This window comes from Caretta caretta, chromosome 3 (genome assembly GCF_965140235.1).
Source record: "Caretta caretta isolate rCarCar2 chromosome 3, rCarCar1.hap1, whole genome shotgun sequence".
Taxonomy (NCBI): Eukaryota; Metazoa; Chordata; order Testudines; family Cheloniidae; genus Caretta; species Caretta caretta.
The window spans coordinates 81,593,707-81,617,015 of NC_134208.1; the positions used below are offsets into that span (position 1 = coordinate 81,593,707).

At 42.7% G+C, this 23,309-nt stretch overlaps 1 protein-coding gene across 4 annotated transcripts; it reads right to left on the reverse strand.

The window, feature by feature from the left end:
- Nucleotides 1–1,759: 1,759 nt before the first annotated feature.
- Nucleotides 1,760–21,318, reverse strand: LOC125634328 (uncharacterized). Of its 4 annotated transcripts, none has more exons than XM_075126611.1 (3): nt 21,216–21,318; nt 7,809–8,666; nt 1,760–3,688 (listed from the first exon to the last, which is right to left on the reverse strand). In XM_075126611.1, exons 2-3 carry the CDS (start codon nt 8,523–8,525, stop codon nt 2,138–2,140), a joined length of 2,268 nt encoding a protein of 755 aa, XP_074982712.1. In that variant the 5' UTR covers nt 8,526–8,666; nt 21,216–21,318; the 3' UTR covers nt 1,760–2,137. The 4 variants fall into 4 exon arrangements, with proteins under 4 accessions (XP_074982712.1, XP_074982710.1, XP_074982711.1 ...); XM_075126609.1 differs by having other exon boundaries at nt 7,623–8,666; nt 21,216–21,317; XM_075126610.1 differs by lacking the exon at nt 21,216–21,318 and having other exon boundaries at nt 7,623–9,023.
- Nucleotides 21,319–23,309: the final 1,991 nt, after the last annotated feature.

The following is a 23,309-nucleotide window of genomic DNA, read 5'->3' on the forward strand; positions in this document are numbered from 1 at the left end:
GGTTTTCTCACCCTCCACCCCCCCACACACAAATTCACTCTCCTGCTGGTAATAGCCCATCCAAAGTGACCACTCTCTTTACAATGTGTATGATAATCAAGGTGGGCCATTTCCAGCACAAATCCAGGTTTTCTCACCCCCCCACCCCCATACACACACAAACTCACTCTCCTGCTGGTAACAGCTCATCCAAAGTGACCACTCTCCCTACAATGTGCATGATAATCAAGGTGGGCCATTTCCAGCACAAATCCAGGTTTTCTCACCCCCCCCCCCACACACACAAACTCACTCTCCTGCTGGCAATAGCTCATCCAAACTGACCACTCTCCTTACAATGTGTATGATAATCAAGGTGGGCCATTTCCAGCATAAATCCAAGTTTAACCAGAACGTCTGGGGGGGGGGGGGGTAGGAAAAAACAAGGGGAAATAGGCTACCTTGCATAATGACTTAGCCACTCCCAGTCTCTATTTAAGCCTAAATTAATAGTATCCAATTTGCAAATGAATTCCAATTCAGCAGTTTCTCGCTGGAGTCTGGATTTGAAGTTTTTTTGTTGTAAGATAGCGACTTTCATATCTGTAATATGTAGCTCACAAAAGCTTATGTTCAAATAAATTGGTTAGTCTCTAAGGTGCCACAAGTACTCCTTTTCTTTTTTTATTAAAGGCATAACAGTAAACTATTTCAGTGTGAAGGAAAGATAGAAAGAATAGTAAGACGCCAATATGGCTCAATGAGGAACTCTTTAATTACCTGAAAATCAAATAAGGAATTCTACAAAAAGTGGAAATATGGACAAATTGCTAAGGATAAGTACAAAAGAAGAGTACAAGCATGTAGGGACAAAATCAGAAAGGTTAATGCACAAAATGAGTTACATCTAGCAAGGGACACAAAATGCAATAAGAAGAGGTTCCATGAAAACATTAGATCCAAGTAAAATGTAGGTCCTCTACTTAGCAGGGAAAGGGAGCTAATAATGGATGATATCAAGAAGGCTGAGGTGTTTAATGCCTATTTTGCTTCAGTCTTCATTAAAAAGATTAATGGTGACCAGATACTTAACACAATTAATATTAACAACAAGGGGGAAGGAACACAAACCAATATAGGGAAAGAACAGATTAAAGAATATTTAGTTAAGTTAGACATGTTCAAGTCAGTAGGACCTGATGAAATTCATTCTAGGGTACTTCAGGAACTAGCTGAAGCAATCTCAGAACCATTAATGATTATCTTTTGAGAAGTCAGAGGATGTGTGAGGTCCCAGATGACTGGAGAAGGGCAAACACGGTATCTATCTTTAAAAAATGAGAACAAAGAGGGCCTGGGGAATTATAGACCACTCAGCATAAGTTTGATACCTGGAAAGATAACAGAACAAATTAGTAAGCAATCAGAATAACTGGGTTAAAAAAAAAAGGCCAGCATGTATTTTTCAAGAACAAATCATGCCAGACTAACCTAATTTGACAGGTCACCAGGCTAGCGGATGGGGGAAGCTGTAGACATGATATAGCTTGATTTTAGTAAGGCTTTTGACACAGTCCCACATGACATTCTCAAAGCAAACTAGAGAAATGTGGTCTAGATGAAATTACTAAAGGTGGATGTATAAGTGATTGAGAGACTGTATTCAAAGAGTAGTTGTCAATGGTTTGCTGTCATACTGGGAGGATGTTTATTGTGGGGTCCTGTAGAGGTCTGCTCTTGGTCCGGTGTGTGGCAGTTCAATGATGAGACAGAACACAGCTTTATGCAAGAAAGCAGGCTGGTCAGCTGAGATGGGCGTTCTGCCCCCCGCCTTCCACCTTCTCCTTTTATTATATTTCTCCCCCCTAAGCATTACACACTGCTACCGCAAAAAGATACACAAAGGAATGTATGACCTTGATTAATATACTTAGTTGCATCTTTTAGCTACTACAATCCTGGTTCTCAGGCCTTGAGCCCAGGCTAAGAAAGCCTCCCGCAGTTACTGTCCCAACAATCAAGTTTTCATGGTTCATATCTAGCCCTTGTCCTTGGATAGAGCAATGTGTGCATTGCTTCTACAGAACAGTCAAGGTGTGCCCTGCCTGCTTCCAGGTGGAATAGCTAAACATGAACCCTTCATCCCCCCGTTTTTTATTTAATGATAATTGGCCATCTCATTGTAGCCGTCAATTTGTTTTGTCATGCTATTTAACTCCCAGACAAACAAGGACATAACTTGGGGAGCTTTCCAGGGTAAAATTTCACAAAATCTTAACAAGGAAGGAATACATTGTACACAGCAGCAGCAAAAAACAAGCCTAATGATTACAAACACAAAATAACCAAAAAGCTGTCGCAGCCATTCTAGAGAGGGCAGCCAACCTGTAAGCCAATTCCAAAAACCCTCAAACCCCAGATCTTGGCGTATGTGTGTTGTAAGATTGGCCAATACAGCCAGTCTAGTTTCTATGGAGCGACTATTATCAGTTAAATTAAAGCAACACATGTGCTGAAATGTGGAGCAGCCTAGATGGTGTTTTAGGAGCAGAAAATCAATGGCTGCTCTGTTATCCAAAATTGCATCTCTTAATTCGTGTTGTTCTGTGTTAAGTAAGGCAATAGCCTGGGATGTTGTATTAATTGCCTTTGCTGCAAAGCATGCCAGGTTATTTAAAGTTCTGGCTGAATACGTGGCAAGCGCGGGGACCCCAACAATAGAGGCCGCTAAAGCAGTATACTCAGCACGACTAAAAAGCTCAACATCTGCAATACAATCATCTGAAAGGGGTACACTTCTTTTACTACGATTTTGTCCAGCAAAAGGCAATATAAGGGTCATTCTACTAAGACAGCAAAGGGTGCCATCACTTAAATTTGCAGGAATATAATTAAAGGTGCGTGAACCGCAAGTAAAAAACCATCCTGATGGTAGGATGATATGGCCATAATTGTATGAAACATTGACAGCATGGGAACAATTTAAAAGGGGTTGAGAAATTTTTCGACAGCCCAAGGGCACCTTTGTACTAGTGCAGTTAACTATACGCGCACAAGTAACATTGTGAGCCCCGGCCGGGTACGGTGTGTGGAGGGATATAGCCGTGCGAGGCAGAGTATAGTTGGCTGGGCCCCAATTAGCCATGCTAGAGTACTGGGAGGAAAGATTCGCATAAGCAGAGAACAGTGTCTTATTCTCCATCTCCTCAGGGTGATGACATACTGGAATAAGGCATGTGCCTAACAAATCTCCGGCTGCTACAGAATTAGATAGACAAAAGTGGGTAACATTTGCTATTGAAGCCAATCTTTCCCATATGTTATATGTCATTTGGGCTCGTAGCGGGGGAAGCGCGTCCGAGCCAACCCCTACAGGAAATAGCAGGCACAAAAGGCACACAATCATCACAGAATTAGCAGTGATTTGGGCGAGAATCGCCACAAACAAAGTCTCAGGAGTCTCTGGCTGTTGATCTGCTGCCAGCCTTCGTTGGGCCGCGGCGACCAATGCTTTTACTGCTCCCCATGTCACGGGCCGGTTTGGGACACTACGCCTCCTCCGTTTCCGTCCCGTCATTGTCGACTCAGGGGGCAACGTGGTCTCCTCCAAGGTCAGCTGAAACTCTGGTATGGGATTCGACAGCCCCTGGTGCCATGCCATGTTGTTTAAGTGCCGGTCGCACACACCGAGCTGGAACCCACAACGGTCCTGCAGGGAGAGAGACAGCAGCATATCCCCGACCCCAAGTGATTAGAGGTACTGGGCCCAGCCACTGTGGATCGGGCAGCTGACGATAAAAGACACGCGGTCTTTCCAGTACCTCAGATTTGTGAAAATGCCGATCCGCAGGGGTCTGCTGATCTGCATTCAATGTTAAATTATTTAAAGTAAACAAGAGGATATGCATTTGTTGTTGAATGTCTCCTAAGGTTCGGAGACGCAGCTCCCCTTGTTTTAATTGTTTGTCCAGCAAGGTTTTGAGTGTGCGATTGGCACGTTCAACAATGGCTTGGCCCGTGGAATTATAAGGGATGCCGCGTTTAAGACGGACGTCCCAGCGGGCACAAAAGGTGGAGAGGGCTGCAGAGCAGTAGGCTGGGGCATTATCTGTTTTAATTTGGCAGGGGCGACCCATAACAGAAAAGCAGGCCAGCAAATGGTGAATAACTTTGTTAGTGGCTTCCCCACGTTGTGGGGTTGCCCAAAGGAAGCCCGAATAAGTATCAACGGAAACATGTAAAAACGAATAGGGGTGGAATTGTGGCACATGAGTAACATCCATTTGCCACAGCTGATTTGCTGCAGTACCTCGGGGGTTAACGGCATAAGAAAAGGTAGGAGCAGCAGCAGCACAGTGGGGGCAGGAACGAACAATGGAACGTGCATGATCAGCAGGAATGTGAAACTGCCGGGCCAAAACAGAGGCAGACTGATGAAAAAAGGCATGGCTTTCAATGGGGTCAGAAAAAAGGGAATTTACCTGACCACGCAACGCGCGATCGGCGCGTGCATTGCCCTCAGTGAGTGGCCCAGGCAGAGGGGTATGACTGCGAACATGAGCAACAAAGTAAGGGAAATGACGAGTGGCAAGAAGATGCTGCAAAGACAAAAACAGGCGAAGGAGGTCTGCATCCACCTGAGGGGTAATGAGGGCAAGGGGTAAATGATCAATTACCTGATAAACATAACGGGTATCCACAATTAAATTAAAGGGACAATCAGCAAAAAGTTGAAAGGCCAAAATAACAGCAGCCAATTCTGAACGCTGTGCAGAACGCTGAGGCAGGGTAAAACGAGAATGCCAACGAGGGGGGTCACCCAACTGATAAGTGACTACACCTCGGTGGGGAGAGCCATCAGTAAAAAGAGTGACAGCGGAAACAATGGGTTGAGAGCGGCTAAGACGATGAACAACTAGGGGCACCTTTTGGGTAATGACCAACCGAGGATCTTTTGGAGGATTGTAAGAAATCTCTCCCACATAATCACAAAGAGCAACCTGCCAGGCCAAGGAGGTGTGGCACAAAGAGTCAAATTCAGTACGGGACAAGGGGAGCACAATGGCAACTAAATCAGTGCCAGTGAGTTGCACTGCACGGTGGCGGGCTTTACGAACAAGATCAGATAGGGCATCTAAATATGGATAAATATTTCGAGGAGGGGTGGATGAAAGGTATAGCCATTCTATAATAGAGACGGCTGTGTTTGTACGGGGTACAAACAGAGCCGCAGTTGGCGTATGAGGGGTGGCAAGAAGAACCAATCGTAAGGGACGGACCTCTGGGAGTCTGTCCACAAACTGCTGACTCAATGCTGCATTGATTTGTCGAATGCAGGCAGTATGCTTTTCAGTGATGGCAATAACTGCACCCGGTGCCCGGGCTCCACGGAGGAGCTCAAACAACGGCTGCAGCATTGAAGTGGGGAGACGAAAGTAGGGCCGAATCCAATTTAAATGACCCAAAATCTGTTGCAATTTAACAAGGGTTAGGGGTTGAGGTAGAATTAATTCCGGACGAACCGGAGCAGCATAGGTTTGTAAAACCTTATATCCGAGGTAGTGGTAGGGATAAGAGCGTTGGATTTTTTCTGGTGCCACTAACAGGCCATTTTGGCCGAGAATCTGAGATAAAGATTCAAGCTGTTGTGCCGTGACCCGGGACCACTTAGCAAAATGTCATCCATGTAATGGTAGACCTTTAGCGAAGGGTACCGGGCACGAAAAGGGGCAAGGGCCCGATCCACAAAAAGCTGACACAAGGTTGGACTATTTTGCATTCCCTGGGGCAAGACCTTCCACTGATACCTTTGAGAGGGTTGCTGATTATTATATTGTGGCACCGTAAATGCAAATTTTTCACGATCTTGAGGGCAAAGGGGGATGGTGAAAAAACAATCTTTTAAATCTAACACACAAAGTTGATCGGTTTGAGGAATTAAATTTGGATTTGGTAAGCCAAATTGCAAGGGGCCCATAGGTTGGATGCGTTTATTTATTTCCCTTAAGTCATGTAACAGCCGCCAAGCACCCGATTTTTTCTTAATAACGAACACCGGGGTGTTCCAGGGACTAGTGGAGCTCTCCAGCCGCTGTGCTTGCAAATGCTGTTGCACAAGCAAATGAAGTGCTTTTAGCTTTTCTAGAGGGAGGGGCCACTGATCAATCCATACGGGCTCTAAGGATTGCCATACCAAGGGTAAGGCGGAGGGCACGGTGGGTGAGGGAGGGTTTTGGGCCATCAGATGTTAATATCGAGGGTGGTGTCTAACTTTGTAAGTAAATCACGGCCCCAAATATTGAGGTGGACAGGGAGCACAAAAGGGCGGATAGTAGCAAGGGTACGGCCTCCCGGTTTAGAGACCGTGACCCAAGACAAACTTTGGCGCCCGGGTTTACTACCCCCGATCCCCCACAATTCTTTAGAAGGAACCGTAGGCCAACTAACCGGCCACTCCAGATCACGAATCACCGTAACGTCAGCTCCAGTGTCCACCAGCCCTGTAAAAGGAACATCATTTAAGAGAAGTGTTAACTGAGGTTTCGAGGGGCGGACTGACATTGTCAGAGCAACAAGTGGAGAAGACGCGCTGTGAGACGGCGAGTGAGACAACGTCGATCCAAAGCCGCCTCCGCCCCGAGTTCGATCCTCGGCAGCTGGCACCTGATAGGGGACTAAAATCAATTGTGCAATTGACCATCCACGCGGGAGCGACTGTGGAAGATGAGTCCACACCTGAACCTTAACAATGCCAGTGTAATCAGCATCAATGACCCCTGGAATGACAAAAAAGCCCTGTTTTCCAGCATGTGAGCGAGGGAGAACAAGACCTACAAAGCCAGCAGGGAGAGGTCCCGTCACCTGTGTAGGTATGGCACAGACCTCCCCTGGCAGCCGAAAGTCAGTGTCCTCCTGCATGATCAAATCAAGCCCTGCACTTCCAGCAGTCGCCGCCCTCATAGAGTCTATGGATTTTAAGGCAGAGGAGCGGTTGTCTGAGTGGGAAACACCCCCGTTTGGCCCTGGGTTCGGGGGGGACCCGTCGCGCGGTTTCCCGACCCGCTACGACACTGATTAGCCCAGTGATAACCTTTCCCACACTTGGGGCACTTCTTTGAGGGTCGGGCTGGTGCCTTAGATGAGCGGCACTCCCGCTGAAAATGACCCTCCTTACCACAGCGGTAACAACGCTTCCCCTCCTTCCCAGTTTTTCTGAGGGCGGCAGCCAGAACTCCAGCCTTGTGGGCTTGTGTGCCAATGTTCTGGCACGCCCGCAGCATGTCTGAGAGCTCTAAAATACCAGAGGCTTGTGCTGCCTGGAGAGCACGGCGGCAATCCTCGTTTGCATTTTCAACTGCCAATTTTAACAGGAGCTCGTGAGCTGCCTCAGTGTTATCCACCTGCCAGAGGATAGCCTCATGCAATCTGTTGGTAAAATCCAAAAAGGACTCTGAGGCACCCTGACGGATACTGACAAAGCTTTTGGTAGGCTTGCCTGAATCTGGGACCTTCTTGAAAGCATGCTGGGCACAGGTGGAAATAATGGGGAAGACGGCCTGAGGGAGTTGAGACTGCATCTGAATAGTAGCAAACGGGCCCTCCCCTACCAATTGCTCATAAATGATACCGTGCGCTGCATGTACCTGAGCTTGGCGTTCTGCCATCTGCCGATACTCACTAAGCCAAATAACATACTGACTAGGTGATAACATCATGCGCAGCAGCGTTTTCCAATCCTCAGGGACTAGGGAGTACCCAGTACCTATCCCTTCAACGAGACCACGCACAAAGGTGCTAGTCAGGCCAAACTCACGAATTGCTTTCCTCACCTCTCTAACCACCGAGTATGACAAAGTGGTCCAGGTGCCCACGGGGTTGCCCTGGGCATCATTCTGCCAGGTCACCGGGCAAACTGAGACCAGATCAGCCAGCTCCTCCGCTGTAAGATCTGATCGAGCTTTCGCCGCGTGAACCATTTGTTGCACCAGCGAAAGCTTCTGAGCAGATGCAGATGACCCTCCGGGGGGCCCCGGAGCATGGGGCCCCACAGAGGGAGGGTGATCACGCACTGGCTCCGGTGGGGAAGGCAAGGGAGGCGGTGGTAATGAAGACACTGGGGGCAAAGCAGGGAGAGGGGGGGCTGTGGGTACGGGAGAGGGTCTTTCCGAAGCGACACGCTGGGTTGTATCAGTAGAAGGGGGGATAGCTGCAACGGGGATGGCTACAGGAGCCGACGGGCGTGGCGAGAGCACCAGCCTCGTGAAAGAGGGCCTATCCGAGGTGACACGCAGTATTGCGTCGCGACAGAGGTGCCAGGCATGTAAAGCCTGCACGGGCGCTCGAGGCTCTTCGTGCAATGTCTGGCCCAATCGCTCCCAGTCCGCTAGCTTAAGGCTTCCGGCTTCAGGATACCACGGGCACTGGGCACGCACCTCCTGTAGCAGGAGAGTAAGTGCTCGAGCCGGGCAGTCATGCTGAGCCTTACGCAGCAAATACTGCAGCTCATTGCGGTGTTGCACTTGCAAAGCAGAGAGGGAGCTTCCCATACTTACCACAATGAAAAATACTCACCGGGATCCACGAAGCGGATGAGTGACGTGTCTGAAACCCTTGCCGGGCGAGGTGAGTGCTGAGGGCCCCACGTTTGGGCGCCAGTTGTGGCAGTTCAACGATGAGACAGAACACAGCTTTATGCAAGAAAGCAGGCTGGTCAGCTGAGATGGGCGTTCTGCCCCCCGCCTTCCACCTTCTCCTTTTATTATATTTCTCCCCCCTAAGCATTACACACTGCTACCGCAAAAAGATACACAAAGGAATGTATGACCTTGATTAATATACTTAGTTGCATCTTTTAGCTACTACAATCCTGGTTCTCAGGCCTTGAGCCCAGGCTAAGAAAGCCTCCCGCAGTTACTGTCCCAACAATCAAGTTTTCATGGTTCATATCTAGCCCTTGTCCTTGGATAGAGCAATGTGTGCATTGCTTCTACAGAACAGTCAAGGTGTGCCCTGCCTGCTTCCAGGTGGAATAGCTAAACATGAACCCTTCACCGGTGTTATTCAATGTTTTCTTAATGACTTGGATAATGGAGTGGAGAATATGCTTATAAAATTAGCAGAGGACACCAAGGTGGGAAGGGTTGCAAGAAGTTTGAAGGACAGGGTTAGAATTCAAAATGACCTTGAGAAATTGGAGAATTGGTTTGAAATCAACAAGATGAAATTAAATAAAGAGAGGTGCAAAACACTACGCGTAGAGTACGTCTCACTGCGTGGTTTTTCAGTGGAGTGTAAAGTGGATACCCTCATGGCCCCCCCCAGCACAGGTACAGTAGTGTAGCTGGGGAGGCACAACATTGTTAAGTAGAGTAAAGACACGCCTGAAGGGTTTGGAGATGTACTCGAGCATGTACCCTACATGCTTTCTACTTGCACAAGTCATGCCTCCCTGCCTACACTGCTGTTTTTAGCAGTGCAGTGTCCTGCTTCCTCCCCGCTGCTACAGTCTTTCCCCTCTGCAGAAAAAGACTTCCCCAGCAAGGAAAGGGGAAAGGGTCTGTCAGCTCCCTGCCACTAAAGCTTTCCCCTGCCAAAAGGAAAGATTCCAGCAGGAGAGAGTCTCTACCAGCTCCCTGCTGCCAGAGGCTTTCCCTTCCATGGGGAAAGGCTCTGGCAGTGAGCAGGCAGCAGTGAAAGGCTTTGGCAGCAGGGAGAGACTCTAGCAGAGGAGAAAAGGAGTACTTGTGGCACCTTAGAGACTAACCAATTTATTTGAGCATGAGCTTTCGTGAGCTACAGCTCACTTCATCAGATGCATACCGTGGAATCTTCTGCAGTTTCCACGGTATGCATCCGATGAAGAGAGCTGTAGCTCACAAAAGCTCATGCTCAAATAAATTGGTTAGTCTCTAAGGTGCCACAAGTACTCCTTTTCTTTTTGCAAATACAGACTAACACGGCTGTTACTCTGAAATCTAGCAGAGGAGAAAAGCTCTGGCAGGAGGGAGGCAATGGGGAAAGACTCAGCTTTTTCAGCTTTTTCCTGCCACAGTCTTTCCTTGCTGCAGTGGGAGACCCAATATTTTCTCAGCACTTTGGAAAAAACACTCCCAAAAAATCTGGAAAATTGGTTACAGTGAAGTACATGTTAAAACCAATCTTTTTGTACAATTTTAATGTATTCTTCTATAAAGTAACATGATGAAAATAACTGTGAATGTGCACTAGTGACTACAATCTACATGGCCACTATTACCAAGGCAGCAAAGCATCAAAGACCAAGCAAAATCTTTCCCAAAAGGGACTCATCTCTCTCATCTTCCTGTTCCACACAATATGTTCTCTTTTTCCCTAGAAGTTTTACATTTAGCATTCCAAAAACTTATACTCGCTCCTTCAGAGAAGCTGACTTTTGGCCTGTGCCTTTGTTCTTGTATCCTATGTTTGGAGTGTACAATTCTGAATATTTTTTCCTAATTTGTTTTGTTTTCATTAGAATGTTTCATGAGGATCAAATCCTGCATTCCAAGTGTGGGCCTTAGAAGGCTGGTGTAGTGGCATTGGGAAGCATTGGTGACTATGAGGGAGATGTGAACACGCTGTGTACCATCAAGGGAGAATACAGTTCCACATGGATCATTCACCCTAGTGCACAAAAGCATTTTGGGGATGGGATCAATGACTATGGGGGTCGACTGACTGAACACTGGTAACTAAGGGGCTGGTAGCTATGGTGGCTACCGCAACCTTGAAGCTACAGTAGCAGTGATGGATCACTTCTGCTGGCACTGTGTGGCCTAAGAGAAGATTTAACCTTCCATAGACTGCTTCAGCACATAGCTCATTATTTGGGATGTGCACGGTGAAAAGGATTTAAAGAGAAATAGCTCTGCAAAAAACAGATGACATGGAAAAAACAAATGACTGACCTTAAATTCTACGATGAGGTGGCCAAACTGTGGCTCATGAGCCACATGTGGCTCTTTTTACCATTAAAGTGCAGCTCACGAAGCCCCTCACGTCCCCCCGCCCCCGATTTTCCATCGACCACACTGGTGGGGGGAGAGCAGCTCAGGACCTCTGCCTTGCAGTGGGGTGATGTGGGAGGGACTTCTGCCCAGTGGGGAAGGGGGTCTCAGGGCTTCAGCTCTGTGGGGCGCACCTGCCAGGACTTCAGCAGGAGTGGGGCTGAAGCCCTGAGCCCCATCAGGCACCTCCTGCAGGGCAGAAGCCCCGACCCTGGCTCCCAGGAGACATGTCCCACCTCTTCAACTTCTGAAGATTGTTGTATGCGACTCAGAGGGCAAGTAAGTTTGGCCACCCCTGTTCTGTGAGGAAACAGGAACTGATCTTTCTTCTGTTGTTTTTAATGGGAGTAGGCTCACATATTTGAAGGGATAAGAACTAAGAGCACACAAATAAAGGACTACCAGGGTGCAACAGACAAAGGCTCAAAGTCAGAACATCCTGGATATTTCTAATAAAGTAACTCTTTTTAAAAAAAATATGGTAAGTTGATTTTTAAGCTGATCTCTGGATTTCATCACTTGAGTGGGAGAAGCAGGTGTGCAAATGACTTTAGTTGAATATGCTTCCAGTTCATTCCAGCAATTGTGTTCATAGCTCATTTGATTCTCACTAGCTGTAATACCAAAATACCAAATCCTATGTATTTCTAAAAGAGTATGGTTTTGGTTAGGGATGAATGAACCTCAAAAGGTGCAGGGGTTTGATTCAGATAAAGTCCCTGGTCCAAACATCAAATGCTTATCCAAATCTTACTCGAATAAGCCAAATCAGTTAGGCCTAAATGAATTGTAGCTTTAGGGCCAGAAAACAAATGAAAGTTAACAGATGACTGGCCAAAAGGGGACTATAAATCAACTATTAATACATCTAATATACAAATGTGGACTTTCCTGAGGTCTGGATTTTCCCTCATTTCCTCTGGGGATTTTTCAACAGCTGGATGAGTGCAATAACTTGTCTTAAAGATGCTTTTTTCCTGTACTGATTCAGGATCACATAGAGCATTCCAGTCTGAAGAACAATACCCTCCCCCAGGTGTCAATAAATTTGATATATTCACCAGGCCAGATTCACCAGTATGCTCCGGATGCTTTGCATCATTCTGGTAACACAAAACAGGCATAAACCTGGCTTACCTGTCAGTGGAGCAATGCAAAGGAGCCAGAGCATACCAACGAATCAGACCCATTCTTAATTATTATTGTTATTATATATCACATATAGCAGTACCTCTGCATTGCTCTATGGACTCCACTGGAACATGCTATCTGACACTGAACCTTTATAATTGCAACAAAAGTACTTAGTACAGAAAAACATTGCTTTAAGCCAAATTATCCCACTCATCCAGCTGTTGAAAAATCCCCAAAAGAAATGAGGGAAAACTCGGAACACGGAAAACCCATGCTTTACATCAGAGGTGTATTAATTATGCCGGTTAAATCACATTTATAGCTACATTGTGTTGCCAGAATAGCACAAAGCAGTAGGAGTATGTCAACGATCTGGGCCAAAAAACCCGCACTCTCTGATCATGGATTCAGGGAAGAGACTCGCATGCTTTTAGTGAAGAATTAAAAAGCATGCAAAGAGTCCTCATTATCTATGATAGCAATAGGTGTTTGTTTGTTTAGTAGAATAAAGGAACAATTTAGTTCGGTTAGGGCACAGCCGTGCAGGTGCATGTGACTACAGTAGGAGGACTGGGGCAGTAATTATTTATTTACTTTATTGATTTGTAGTTGCAGCAGCAAGATGCTTATTTGGAAATTTTAAAAATTGTAATTTGGGTAAAACTACCTACAGTGAACAGCATCAGAACCCCCAGCTGCTTCCAAAGATGTTACTAGCCACGTTTTCATTTTGTCAAGAACAAAAACAAACAAATAACAAAGATCAAACAAAAAGCTAAACCAAATAAATACGTCTTCCTAGTGCCCTGAAGCTTGCCAGACTCCAGCCATGGCAGGCTGCCACTGGAGCGAATTCCAGAGGTGGGGGGTCCCTAACTGAGGAAGTTCTGCTGCTGGTCTCAGAATGTTCACCCCTAAAAACTTAAACCAGGAGATGCTCAGCTGGTCTGTGGTCTCCCAGATGGGTATAAGATAAGCAGCAGGATCTCAGTATATCACACCAGCCAAGGTTTGGAAGATTATCATCACCACCATGCATTGCAACCAGATGTGACCAGGAAGCTACTGCAGGCTTCAGCATGTTTCTTTATAGTGGATTATCTTGCTCAGAATATAAGAACAGCCATACTGGGTCAGACCAATGGTCCATCTAGCCCAGTATCCTGTCTTCCAACAGTGGCCAATGCCAGGTGCTTCAGAGGGAATGAACAGAACAGGTAATCATCAAGTGATCCATCCCCATCGTCCATTTCAGCATCTGGCAAACAGAGGCTAGGGACACTTCAGAGCATGGTTTTGCACCCCTGCCCATCCTGACTAATAGCCATTGATGGACCTATCCTCCATGAATTTATCTCGTTCTTTTTTGAACCCTGTTATAGTCTTGGCCTTCACAACATCCTCTGGCAAAGAGTTCCACAGGTTGACTGTGTGTTGTGTGAAGAAATACTTCCTTTTGTTTGTTTTAAACCTGCTGCCCATTAATTTCATTTGATGACCCCCTAGTACTTGTGCTATGAGAAGGAGTAAATAACACTTCCTTATTTCCTTGTTCCACACCAGTCATGATTTTAGAGACCTCTGTCATATCTCCCCCCCTCCACACACAACCAGTCATCTCTTTTTCAAGCTGAAAAGTCCCAGTCTTATTAATCTTTCTTTATACAGAAGCTATTCCATACCCTTAATCATTTTAGTTGCTCTTCTCTGTACCTTTTCCAATTTCAATATATCTTTTTTGAGATGGGGCGACACAATCTGCAAACAGTATTCAAGATGTGGATGTACCATGGATATATATAGAGGCAATATGATATTTTCTATCTTATTATCTATCCCTTTCTTAATGATTCCCAACATACTGTTCACTTTTTTGACTGCTGCTGCACATTGAGTGGATGTTTTCAGAGAACTATCCACAATGACTCCAAGATCTCTCTCTTGAGTGGTAACAGCTAATTTAGACCCCATCATTTTATAGAAATAGCTGGGATTATGTTTTCCAATGTGCATTATTTTGCATTTATCAACATTGTATTTCATCTACCTTTTTGTAGCCCAGTCACCCAGTTTTGTGAGGTCCCTTTGTAACTCTTTGCAGCCTGCTTTGGCCTTAACTATCTTGAATAGTTTTGTATCATCTGCAAATTTTGCCACCTCACTGTTTACCTCTTTTTCCAGATCATTTGTGAATATGTTGAATAGCACTGGTCCCAGTACATCTTCTGGGGGACACCACTCTTTACCTCACTCCACTCTGAAAATTTACCATTTATTCCTACCCTTTATTTCCTACCTTTTAATCAGTTACTGATCTATGAGAAGACCTTTCCTCTTATAACATGATAGCTTACTTTGCTTAAGAGCCTTTGCTTAAGAGCTAAGGGACATTGTCAAAGGCTTTCTAACAATCTAAGTACACTTTATCCACTGGATTACTCTTGTCCCCGTGCTTGTTGACCCCCTCAAAGAATTCTAATAGATTGGTGAGGCATGATTTCCCTTTACAAAAACCATGTAACCATCTTCCCCACAAATTTTGTTCACCTATGCGTCTGATAATTCTGTTCAGGAGGCGTGTAGTTACATTCTTCAACAGCTGTCTCTTCTCTGTAGACTTCAGGGTTTGCACCACTCTACATTCTAAAGGTCCTGGACATATTTATAGTCACAAGCCAAAAGTCCACACAAAACCTATGACCTGGACAGCTATGAACAAATTCCGCTGCTTAGGAAAGGAAGTTCCAGAGATGCCTGATATTGTATAGCAGGCATATTTCTGCAAACTTCTTCAGTTGTGAATTTAGAATTCCCATTTCAAATGAGAACACTTAGTACCTTACTGGAACCTAAGTACCTGACTGGAATTCAACCCGAAGGAGAATGAAACAAAGAAATCAAATCTGTAAATCAAGATAGGCTTTACAACCACAGGTTATTAAGCTTGATGCAGGTATTACTGGATGAAATGCTATGGACTGTATTGTGCAGGAGGCAGTGCCAGATTAAGGTATAAACTAACTAAGCTACAGTTTAGAGCCTCGCAATATGAGGGGTCTCTAAAAAGGAAAAAACTGACTCCATTTCAAATTTTATCAAAATCAGTTGATAAAAGGAGATATGGGAAAAAGAAGATTCTCTCTAAATAGAGACATTTTCATTCAAATATGAAAAAAATATACACATCTGGCTACACAAATACCCTTACTGTTTACTAATTGTTCATTATTGACAGGCAGGAGAGGCCAGGGCTGAGAAAAAAAGATAATTGCACTTGTAAAATTAGTATTTCTATGCGTAAGTCTATCAGTCTCCTAATGCAGTGTTTTGTTGGTCAGCTGCTACTGGTAAAATTCTGACCGTGCCTTCATAACTTATATAAATAAATAAATAATCTTACTGCGGATAAAATCGGGGAAAATGTGAGGTCGGAGATGGCAGTGTCGTGAAGCCATCCTGTCAAGCTCATACTCGTATGTTAGTGTGTTCTTTCTTCTTTTGATCTGTACATACGTTCAATTGTGTGTCAGCTTTCTGCTTCATGTGCTATCCATACTTCACATGATTGAGTTTGCAGGTGATCGCCTTATGGACTTGGGTTGAATGGATCTGGAGGAGGATACATTTGTGTTGGCTTCCCCCCAAATACATTTGTGTTGCCTTCCTCAGTTTCAGGAACCCCCACAATAAATATCAGAGTGTGCTGACTAAAGGATAAATAGAGGGTTTTGAGAGAAGTGAAGGAAGATACACACAAATATCAAAAATATTCTGAGTACTTGGTGAGTAAGTTATTTCAAATTATGTTCATATATGATTTATAGGCTCTTAAAGCCTATAATATTCATTATATTTGCTTGAATATAGGCTAGTTTTTCTCACTTTCTCAATGCCTGTCTAGAGATTACCAGTCTTTTCTCGGATAAATTCTTTCTTTCTCTTTTTGCACATACAGCTTGTTGACACTGTGTGTCTGAGGTGTTTACTCGGGATTAATTAGTGATCCTGTGGGGGATAGAGAAGTGAACGTGAAGAGACGTGTCTGCCTAGAAAAAAGACTGGGACTTTCTGCTCGCCAGGTTTGGAGCGCGCAAGATAATATTTTATTATAGTAGTATGCTTTGCAAAAATACTTATATAGACTTATAAATCACATGTGCATAATACATTGTATTTTTATAGGTTTCAGAGTAGCAGCCGTGTTAGTCTGTATCCGCAAAAAGAAAAGGAGGACTTGTGGCACCTTAGAGACTAACAAATTTATTTGAGCATAAGCTTTCGTGAGCTGCAGCTCACTTCCTCGGTATGGCAAAAGAAAAATCCCAACAATTTATTGTTTCATAGCGAAAATTAAATCAGAATAAACATTTGTAGATATATTATCTGGATGAACTTTTTATTTCCCTAACAAAATTAATCAAATGTTTTTTACATTTATTCAGATGAAAAGGAGGATAACTTTCCTTATTCATGGTGTAAAAAATTATATATCCTCTCTTGTTTTCCTGTGAGAACATAGACAAAATAGCACTAATTTTCACAGAAATATCCTGGTAAAATAACATAGGTTTTCAGTGTGTGTGTGTGTGTATGTATATACATATATTATATATATTATTTGTTTAGATATATAAATCTCTATTTATAATATTAAATTACATTTTTTACTTGTTTAAATAAAAACTTTCTGCTACTAATTGTAAGTACCAGTATTAGGTAAGTCAGCATAACCTTCTATAAAAACACATCAAATCAATTAAAAATACAACACGCATACAATTTTCTGATGGTTGGCTTATTACCTGGGTGTAATTCATATAATATATAACTAATAGTTGAGCTCTAAGCTTGTGGGTTATCCACATCCTCTATCACCATCTTATATCCTCTAAGAGTCTCATTGCGTATTCAGACAAGGAATTCCACAATTTAGATGCCCCATCGGAGAAGACAAATTTCCTGAGAACCCTTCTAGTAAATTGTATTTACTGTATTTTTTTATTTTCTTTTTATATTGTATTGTTTACTTCTACTTTGCTTACATATGCAATTAGTTCAAAGAAGTTGTCTAAAATTTATTTCTATCATCATTGTTACAGAGAGGGCTGCTGAAAATTAAGATTATTATTCTAGTTTTACAACTTTGCCTTTGTATATAAGCAAATATAAAGCTTTTGTGTTTATATAGTCAATGTCCTTTCTGTGAAAATAATAATACTTTTTTTTTTATGGTATGGGGCCTCTTACACTTGCCATAGCTTAGGACTTCAGAATGTCAGAATCTGGTCCTGGCAGGAGGTCAGGCTATATAAGCATAATGGCTCATTCTTCCCTTAGAATCTCTGAGTCTATTAATATCTAAAAAGTGTCTAGTTGTTCAAATCCTGACAAAGTCCTTTCTTGCATAATATTGATTTGTGACTGCTGAAAAAGTGTACCTTGTATCAGTCAGTGAAAAATTGTAGGTGTCTAGGGAAATAAGAGACAGCTTTTGTTATGCAGTACGTTGATATTTCACTAGGTACCATAATCCATGAGTTACCCTCCACAAGTGTATTTGCTTGTGTAGTTATAGAGCTAACTGGTCTGAAGATGAAGCTTGCTAAATTTATTAACAGGATTATATGAAGGGGTTACCTGCAATAGCTCAAGTCTGGATTGCCTGTTAGGGAAAAATCCTATGAAGAATGAAAACCTAGGGAGAGAACAGGTTAAAGAATATTTAGATAAGTTAGATGTGTTAAAGTCATCAGGGCCAGATGAAATTGATTCTAGGATACTTAAGGAATTAGCTGAAGCAATCTCAGAACAATTAGTGATTATCTTTGAGAATACATGGAGGCGTAAGGTCCTGAAAACCGGAGCAGGGCAAACATAGTACCTAGCTTTAAAAAAAGAGAACAAGGACCCATAGAATTATAGACCACTCAGCCTAACTTTGATACCTGGAAATACACTGGAACAAGTTATTAAACAATCAATTTATAAGCACCTGGAGGATAACAAGATCATAAGGAATAACCATCATAGATTTGCCAAGAGCAAATCATGCCAACCTAACCTAATTTCCTTCTTTGGCAGCGTTACTGGCCTAGTGGATAGGAGGAAGCAGTCTATGTGATATATCTTAATTTTAGTAAGGCTTTTAACACAGCCCCACATGAATTCTCATAAGCAAAGTAGGGAAATAGTGGTCTAGATGAAATTACTATAAGGTGGGTGCACAACTAGTTGAAAGACTTAATCAAAGAGTAGGTTTCAGAGTAACAGCCGTGTTAGTCTGTATTCGCAAAAAGAAAAGGAGTACTTGTGGCACCTTAGAGACTAACCAATTTTTTTGAGCATGAGCTTTCGTGAGCTACAGCTCACTTCATCGGATGCATACTGTGGAAACTGCAGAAGACATTATATACGCAGAGACCATGAAACAATACCTCCTCCCACCCCACTCTCCTGCTGGTAATAGCTTATCTAAAGTGATCATCAAGTTGGGCCATTTCCAGCACAAATCCAGGTTTTCTCACCCTCCGCCCCCCCCCCCCCCCCACAAACTCACTCTCCTGCTGGTAGTAGCCCATCCAAAGTGACCACTCTCTTTAAAATGTGTACGATAATCAAGGTGGGCCATTTCCAGCACAAATCCAGGTTTTCTCACCCCCCCCCCCCCGGATTTGTGCTGGAAATGGCCCACCTTGATTATCATACACATTTTAAAGAGAGTGGTCACTTTGGATGGGCTATTACCAGCAGGAGAGTGAGTTTGGGGGGGGGGGGGCAGAGGGTGAGAAAACCTGGATTTGTGCTGGAAATGGCCCAACTTGATGATCACTTTAGATAAGCTATTACCAGCAGGAGAGTGGGGTGGGAGGAGGTATTGTTTCATGGTCTCTGCGTATATAACGTCTTCTGCAGTTTCCACAGTATGCATCCGATGAAGTGAGCTGTAGCTCACGAAAGTTCATGCTCAAATAAATTGGTTAATCAAAGAGTAGTTATCAATGATTCACTTTAACCTCAGAGGCTGTATCCAGTAGGGTCAGTCCTGGGTCTGGTACTATGCAATATTGTCACTAATGACTTGGATAATGGAGTGGAAAGTATATTTATAAAATTTGCAGATAACACCAAGCAGGAAAGGGTTGCAAGAAGTTTGGGACAGGGTTAGAATTCAAGATGACTGTGACAAATTGGATAGAAATAAAAAAGATGAAATTCAATAAAACAGGTGCAAAGTACTTCACTTAGGAAGGAAAAATCAATTGCATAACTACAACTGGCTAGGTGGTTGTACTGCTGAAAAGGATCTGGGGGTTATAGTGGATTGCAAATTTAATGAGTCACCAAGGATGCAACTGTGAAAAAGGCTAATCACTTTGGGGTGCAATAACAGAAGTGTCGTATGTAAAACACATGAGGCAATTGTTCCACTCTATTTGGCACTGCTGAGGCCTCAGCTGGAGCACTGTGCCCAGTTCTGGGTGCCAGACTTTAGGAAAGATGTGGACAAATTGGAGAGAGTCCAAAATGAGAGCAACAAAAATGATAAAAGGTTTAGAAAATCTGACCTATGAGGAAAGGTTACAAAAATTGGGATTGTTTAGTCTTGAGAAGAGAAGACTGAGGGGGACTGAGAACAGCCTTCAAAAAGGTTAAGGGATCTTACAAAGAGGCCAGTGATCAATTGTTCTCCATGTCCACTGAAGGTAGGACAAGTAGTAATGGTCTTAATTTTGCAGCATGGAAGATTTAGGTTAGATATTAGGAAAAATTATCTAACTATAAGGGTAGTTAAGCTCTGGACTAGGCTCCCAATGCAGGCTGAGGACTCCCCAAGAGGTTGGATAAACATCTATCAAGGATGATCTAGGTTTACTTGGTCCTGCCACAGCACAGGGGGCTGGACTTAACTTCTTGAGGTCCCTTCCAACCCTATATTTCTATGATTCTATGAATCTTTGAATACAATTTTAAAACCCACCTGTAAAATTCTGTAGTAGGGATAACTTCCTGTTAAATTCTGTAGGTTTGTAGTGGAATTCTGATAGGTGCCTATATAATATCTCTAGAACCCTATTGGATTCATCCCTATTACATGCTAAAACATCCCTATTTCCCATGAGGGGATTTTTCTGTACAAGAATTTTAAAGGATACTGTATAGAAAATATTATTACTCATCTATTCTTTATTATAGTAGCACCTAAGGCCCCCAATCAGTATTCAGGTATCATTGTATTAGGCACTACACAAATACAGAAGAAGCCCAAGAGAGATTACAATCCATTTTTTTTTTTTTTGCATATTGATTGTAACTTTTCACAGTGAAATATCTTTTCCACATGGGGGATTCTTAGACGTGCCCAGTATTAGCATAACTTTGCTCCCACTGAAGTCAATTGAAATTTTATCATGGACTTCAATGGAAGCAGAATTAGGTCAAGACTTGGTGCTTTTGAAATTCCCAACCACATGTACAATAAATGTTTAATACACCGAAATTATGTTTGTAATTATGAACAGTATATGAATTTTCAACATATCTGTGTTTCACATCACAGAGGGTGTGTAATTTCATTTGATCATTCATTAACAGGTGCGGGGATGAAGTTGTTAACATTGTAAATGATTTTTTCACAAAACTTTTTGCAATTGTGTTTCAGGCACTTCTGTGCTCAGTAAAACTTTTGCCAAAACTTTTAAAAATGGCTACCTAAAGCTAGGCTTTAAAATCCATGTTTTGGTACCTGAATAAGTTTTTTTTCAAAAGTGCCAAGCACCCAGGCACTCTAATCTCAAGTACTTTCAATTTTGTTGCAAAAGTTTTGCACTTTAGTTCCAGTGTATTATGTAAGAAAGGCTCCAAAATTACATGCCTTGAAACTGTCTCAAATGAGGCAAAGTAGACCTTGTAACTGCAATTTAGACCATGTAGGCAGACCCCTGCAGCCATGCAGAATCCCACCAATCTCCTTCCTAAGGATCTGGTCCATAGAATGCTTTAGCATTTTGTGAAAGCTTAGAATAATGTACTTATTTTCCCTTAGTAAGGAGAATAAAACCACTTATTTTTCTTTACCTTATTTTTTCAGATGTATTCTCTGCTTCTATTTTCTTGTTCATTGATACACTGATGCATACAGTCAAATGGCCTGTAATGATGTGACCCCAGGTATAGAACCTGTGAATCAATCCCAGCCTTCATATAAAGAAAGTGCTTTAGGGAGTGTTCCACCAGTTTCCTGGAAAACTGTTAAGAGTGAATCGTGTGCCAGCCTCTTCCAATTCAAGGTTGCCAAGTAAGAATTGTCTGGCTTCCAGCCAAATAATGAAACAGTCTTTAAATTTATTCTCTGGAAGGGCGTCACATATGCAGCCTTACCTCTGCCAGCACTGGCTCCTCAGCATTCATAATGTTTCATCAGTTAACAATCCCAGATTGCATCCCCTAATCCTACCTAAATGTGACTGGTTTTACTGGTCATTCAGAATTTTCACACTGTGTAGTGTAGGTGTGGCTCCATAAAAGAGTATTTTAAATGTTAAACATTTAATATTTCTTAGAGAAACAGTGACTTTAGAATACAGATGAGGGAGAACATTAACTCCTACTAGATATTCCCCTGCTTATGTTTCCAAGGATCGTGGCTGCCTACTTAACATTGCACTGGATTACTGGACACTCATATTTAATTGGTTATCCACTATTAAACCTAAGTACTTTTCAGTGTCACCATATTCCAGGATACCATTCTTATCCTATAAGTGTGACCTACCTTGTTTGTTCCTGGATGTATGACCTTGCATATGCTATTTAAAATGCTACTGTTCAAGTGAGCATTTGCCACCTTACCAACTGATCCAGGTGAGGTCAGTCTGTATAACAGACCTGTCTTCCTTATTTACCACTCCATCAATTTTTGTGTCATCTGCAAATTTTACCAGTAGTGATTTTTATATTGTCTTACATATTATCAGTAAAGATACTAAACAGCACTGGGCCAAGAACAGATGCTTGTGGAGCTCACTAGAAACACCCCTATTAAGACAAGGAATGAAGAATAAAGGAGAAATGACAGCAGGTATGTGAGTGGGTTAGCAGACAACTCTTCAGGAAAATTAAGATAAAAACATTTTCTCCCATTTTTGTTTAAACTTTCCATGGACATACCCCTCCTTCTCCCCATTTTTCAACCAGCTCTACTAGAGACTATTGGAAGGTAGTGAAAATGAAAAATTCCTGGACCAGCTCTCAGCGTACTTGATAACAAAGGATACTTTACTAAGGAAAAATGTTAACTATCCAGGATGTCTGAGAAATGAATAGATGCAAGATGTGCAAGGAAGGTCTTAAATTGTGCAGAAGATGACTTTATGATCCAAGAAGTAGAAAATCCCAATAGGAAAGAAGCCATCTACTTATCAGTTAGGAGGTACTGATTGAAATATGGAGGGTGAGGGGGGGGGAAGGAAACATAGTAATCACTGACTACCTAAATTATTGATCACTAATGCAGCATGGTGTTATAAAGGACAGATCTTGCAAGACAAAAGTTATTGCAATTTTAAACAATTTAATTTTGAATTATATAGACTGGTTTTATTTCCTTGTTAAATTGACTGAAAAAATGTTTGTCCCTTCCTAAATAACTGACCACAAAATTTTTACTAAAAGCTGGATTGCTATCGTTCAGTACATGGGAGAACAGTACCATACCTCTTTGATTGTTTCTTATCCCTGAATAGGTTAAGTTTATTTTTATTCCCGCAAATAAATGAACTGGAAGTTAACTGTGTAAGTGTTACATTTACTCCCAGGTCCAACTGTTCAGGACCGTGAACAAGGGACCTATAATTAGACCTGGATGACTTTTTTTCCCAGTAAATAGTAAATTTGCTGAAAAGTGCATTTTGGGGGAAAAGAAATTATTTGTAGCTTCAAATTTGGAAAATTTGGAAAATAGTTTCAGCTGAAAGAAAATTGGAAATGTAGAAATTGACGTTTAAAAATAAATAGCTTTAACATTTCAATTGAATTTATAAACAAAAAGTGGGTTTTGAATTTGCATTTTGTTTTGAAAATGTCAGTGATGGATCTGAACAAAATTTTTTCAGTTTCTTGTTTCGGGGAGGGGGGGGGTAGGAATAAAACATCAAATTTCAGTTTGAAAAG